The 5,256-nt window shown below is 39.9% G+C and overlaps 1 protein-coding gene across 1 annotated transcript; it reads left to right on the top strand.

The window, feature by feature from the left end:
* Positions 1-3,531: 3,531 nt before the first annotated feature.
* Positions 3,532-4,857, top strand: LOC101730631 (transmembrane protein 81). Its single transcript, XM_004918746.3, has one exon. The coding sequence runs from the start codon at positions 3,775-3,777 to the stop codon at positions 4,591-4,593; it is 819 nt and encodes a 272-aa protein (XP_004918803.1). The 5' UTR covers positions 3,532-3,774; the 3' UTR covers positions 4,594-4,857.
* Positions 4,858-5,256: the final 399 nt, after the last annotated feature.

Raw genomic sequence — 5,256 nt, 5'->3', positions numbered from 1 at the left:
TGTTTGTTAATGAGCCCATATTGCTGTATTATGCACATTCATTTGTTTTTTTTCTCTTCACAAACTGCTAATTTATTTGGCTAAGTACTCCCAGCAGCCTAAGTTTGTATTCCTGAAGCAGTTTTAACATTATGCTGTTAGGGTGTTACACTGCTTTGTATTGCTTTTATTATTTATGTGTGTGGGGCATTATATATTATGACTATACATCATTTATGCCATAATGTGTTAAGGGTGTAATATGTATGGAATAGGCACAGCATATGAATTGTATAATGCCCCCAGACCATGTACATCAGTACATCAGTCTAGCATTATGTTCTGCCCTTTGTTATTGGGCCAATGTATATTCATCATACTGGCCTGGTACTTGGCTTAGGGGTGCCAGCCAGCCATTTTATTTCCTTTCTATCTATCTATCTCTGTATCTATCTATCTATCTATCTGTCTATCTATCATCTATCATCTGTGTGTTTGTGTCAAGTTATTATAAATAGGACTATAAGGCTATATATATATATATATATATATATATATATGAGGACCGAAACGTCGATCTAAATAAACTAAGTATCTTTTTTTTGATAACATTTTCCTGGTGTGCATCAGCATTTTTTACACACACACACATATATATATATATATATATATATATATATATATATATATATATATATATATATATATGTAAAAAATGCTGATGCACACCAGGAAAATGTTATCAAAAAAAAGATACTTAGTTTATTTAGATCGACGTTTCGGTCCTCACCCGGGACCTTTATCAAGATATAAAATGTGCAAACAAACAGTGTTTATAAAGACTCACCCACCAGTTAACCACCACCAAACCACACCCCTCTCTGGAGTGGCTGTGTTAACCCTTAAAAAAGATCTCAGTTCCAGCAGATATCAAACCAATCACAATTCCAGGTAATTTGTAAAATAAAGTGCATAATGCATAATATTCTATAAGGTGCAACGTAAGATAAAGTGCAATACATCATGGTGTATAAAAATGTATAAAACTTAAATTCCAAATGAATGGTGCAATGTCAGTTAAAATGCAGTCCAATGTGGTGCATGCAAATAAAAGGACTTAAATGCCAAATACAAATACACACTATTACCACATAATAATAAAAGCATTGCAGAAATATTACTTAAAAATACCTAGAACAAAATGGCACTTGAAATGGTAGAAACGGAGTTTGAAGTGTACTGTGTGAAACCCAACCATTACCTGGTATTTAAATAAGAGGCAAAGGAACAATACTCATTAAGACCCCGGGGGGAGACAGTATCCAGAGTTCTAATCCAAAACATCTCCTTCTGAAGCAGCATGCAACCCCAATCACCCCCCCTGCTGGGCTCTGGGATCAAATCTATTCCCATGAACTTAAAAGCTGGTAACCTGTGCCCCATCATTAAAAAATGCTTAGGTAGGGGTAAATCGGATTTGCCGGTTTCAAAGGCTTTCTTAATGGTAGACCTGTGATTTCCCATTCGCTCACGTAAAGTATTTTGTGTTTTGCCCACATACGTTAAACCACAGGGACAAGTAATTATATAGATCACGTGGGTTGATGTACAGGAAATACGGTGCCTTATGTTAATTTCTTTGCCAGAGTGGGGATGTCTAAAGGATTTACCTAGTGCCATGTATCTACATGTTGTGCACCCTGCACACTTATAGCATCCCTTTTTCAATTTATTTAACAGACTAAAACTAGAGTCATAACACTTAATGGGGTCTGTTTTCATTAAAAGATCTTTTAGATTAGGCCCCCGCTTGTATCCCCACATGGGCTTTTGAGCTGCAACTTTAGACAGCTTCTTGTCACTTTGTATTACGGGCCAGTGTTTCTCAACAATAGATTTAACAGCAGCTGAACCAGTTGTGTATTTAGATGTAATAATAAACCTGTTATGTTCATCAGTACCCTCTTTACAACTGACACTGGATTTGTATTTACTGTGCTTGCGGGCTCTCTTTAAAGAACCCGTTAATGTTGGCTGCTGATAACCCCTCTGCCTGAAACGATCAAAAGTCTCCTGTAGTTGAACTTCACAAATCTCTTTGTCAGAATTGTTGCGTATTGTGCGTAAAAATTGTGAAAAGGGTACCGCTTTTTTAGAGCTAGGAGGGTGGAAACTAGTAGAGTATAACAGTGTGTTTCTATCTGTGGATTTTCTAAACAGCTTAAATCCCAGAGAATTACTTTTTTTGAAAATTTCCACATCCAAAAACTGGATACATTGCTCATTGTGAGAAATTGTAAATTTCACTGGGCTATCCAGACCGTTAAGATCATCCACCATATTAAGCAACCCTGTTTCATCACCTCTCCAAACAATTAGTACATCATCGATATAGCGAAGGTATAGAAACAGTGAGTCTTTATATTTGGGAATAATGTGTTTCTGTTCGTAATGGGCCATATAACAATTGGCATATGAAGGAGCCATCGAAGCCCCCATTGACGTGCCTTCCTTCTGTAAATAAAACTGTTTTTCAAAATGAAAATAATTGCACTTTAATGTTAGTTCCAATAATTGGCACAAAAAGTCAATGGGTGGGCCCCTATATACCTCAGAATTTTGTAATGCCCAACTCACCGCCTCAATACCTTCATAGTGGGGTATTATGGTATACAAGCTGCATACATCAATGCTAGCCAAAATTGTAGGCTCATCTGGGAGTACCAAATTCGATAAAATGTTTAATAAATCCTGTGTATCCCTAAGGTAAAAAGGGAGTGACTGCACAGTACTTTGTAGATGGTAATCCAAGTATAATCCAATAGGGTGAAGCAAACTGCCCCTAGAGGAGACAATGGGTCTACCTGGAGGGTTGCTTAAATCCTTATGGATTTTAGGGAGACAATACAGGATAGGACATATAGGATAATCTTGTGTAAGAAATTGTTTTTCAGTTTCTGTTATCCATTTCTTTTGCAAGGCTTCACTCAAAACCATCTCAGTTTCATTTTTAAATCTAAGAACTGGATTAAAACTTAACTTTGTATACACAGATATATCATTCAACTGTCTCAATACCTCCCCCCGGTAGTCCTTGTAATCCATAATTACAATGCCTCCCCCTTTGTCATATATATACAGTATATATATATGTACATGTACTTCATATTATTGTCACAGAAACTCAATATTCTTTTCTATACATATATTTGTCTGGACATCTGTCTGTCTGTCCATTCCAATATGTATTCTAAAACAGATTAGATTGATGCTTAAAAACTACTCTTCAAAATATTGAAGTACATAAAACCTATAGGTCATGTTGATCATTTTTCACCGATAGCTTTGCTTTGGTGAGTAACTGTTACTTGAAGTCCCTAAACCTGACTGTTTTGCCAAACTGACTGTCCCTTCTCAGCCTGTCAGTTATAGATTCTAATGCTAACGGACTCATGCTGCACAAATATAGCAGAGCCCTCATAGAGGAACATGGGGATCAGATAGGGAATGTAAAACCTTGGACAAATACAGTTATGGCAAAATTATAAATAGCCTGCAAAGATATTGTTATGATAAATTTAAAAAAAGGTTTAGTTTCTAGTGTTAGTATCTCTTTAAGACAGCATAGATGTATATTGTGTAGAAAGCTTCCCAGGCCTCCCAGCTCGTCTGTTGATGATGTCACAATGTGGTCAGGATGTTGTGATGTCACAATGCAGAGTGAGGAGAATTGGAAAGCATAAAGAGTTACTTCAGTGCTTCAGTCATTTACACAAAAGATCTTGACGAAGCAACATGACAGAGAGATTGTTGCTTTTGTTTTGGTTTTTTATTCTTTTTATTTCTTATGGAAAATCAGAGAAAGATGAGGATGAAGTTTACAAACCAGACATAAGTGATGTTCATGGAGTGTTGGACCGCCCTCAATTAAATCCATATAAATCGACCGTAGTGGTAGAGGCTGGACCTTGTAGTGTCACTTGCGGCAATGGCGTCAGGATGGAGAAGCGATGCTTGGTCGATTCCAATGGCAAGACCTCCGATTGTGAGAAAGTGATGGCGCCCTGTAGCCTGAACGATCTGTGTCAAATGGCAACGTTCCAGAAAGAGCCCGGGGATACAGTATCCCTGGAGTGTGTGAAAAAGGAGGAGATGGAGCAACTGGGAGACGTAAATGTCTTCTGGAAAGTGGCTAAAGGCGTCATAACCAACGACGCTAATGTCTTCTATCCCTTAAAACTTTCAAACCACACCATCACAATTTCTAACCTCCGCCTGCGAGATACTGGCACTTACCGCTGTGATGTGCAAAGAAAGCAGGATGGCATTTTGGCAAAGCAGCTTTATTTTGGGGTCAAGATGAATGACCCTAAGATGATGGACTTTCAGTTCCAAAGATATGTCAAAAACAAGCTGTTTCTAGCAGGGGTGGCAGAATTAGAGACAAAGGCCCCTGACATTAAGGAGAAATCCTCAGAGTCAGTAAATAAGAAGCTGCTTATTATTTTTGGTGCTGGTATTGGTACAGGGGTTATGATTTCTATTGTTATCTTTGCATTGTTGCTGCGCTTGTGCAGAGCCAAACGCCAGGAGTCTGTGGAAGAGGCTGTATAGTCCCCCTACAGAAACTGACAGTTGTGAATGCTATAATATCCCAGCTCTGTTCCTGCCACATTAACTGAGCAATGCCAAGTCTAAAGTTGAAGTCAAGAAGCAGCAACGTCATGGGGAACTGGGCCGCCAGGACACCAGGAAAACACCCGGTGGGCCCCGGCGGCCCAGACCCGATCCCTGTTGCCACTTCCCCTCGGTGCTGATGTCCTCCCCTTTCACTTACGCTCGCTCAGGGGAGGACATTGGGTGGGTGGTGGGGGCCCCTGCAAGGGTGGGGGGGTGCGGCAGGGGACCCTGTGGGTCAAGTGGCCGGCAGGGGCACCTTTGGGGGTGCGGGACTCCTGGGGTGGTAGCCCCAGTGAGCCCTGCACCCCCTCCCCAGTCTGACCCTGGACCCCGCTTTAGCTGAGACTGAACTTGTGGCAAAGCCGATGTTTCCCACCAACACAGAGCTGAAATCCCCCAAGCAGTATTTAATGCACCAGAACACTGCCTAGTACCTCAGCAGGACCGCAACACAATGCATTGGGATAGCTGGGTTACCTGCCATGGCTGAAGGGAAGAACTGCATTTTCAATAATGAGACAGCTAAAAAAACTGTGTTTATTCTGTTCTCTTTGTACCTTGGGTGCAATAATGTTATTTATGCATATTCTTATTCTA

Source organism: Xenopus tropicalis, chromosome 10, assembly GCF_000004195.4.
Source record: "Xenopus tropicalis strain Nigerian chromosome 10, UCB_Xtro_10.0, whole genome shotgun sequence".
NCBI classification, from domain to species: Eukaryota; Metazoa; Chordata; class Amphibia; order Anura; family Pipidae; genus Xenopus; species Xenopus tropicalis.
The sequence above is the reverse complement of the archived record's forward strand: the minus strand, read 5'-3'. Positions and strand labels throughout refer to the sequence as shown.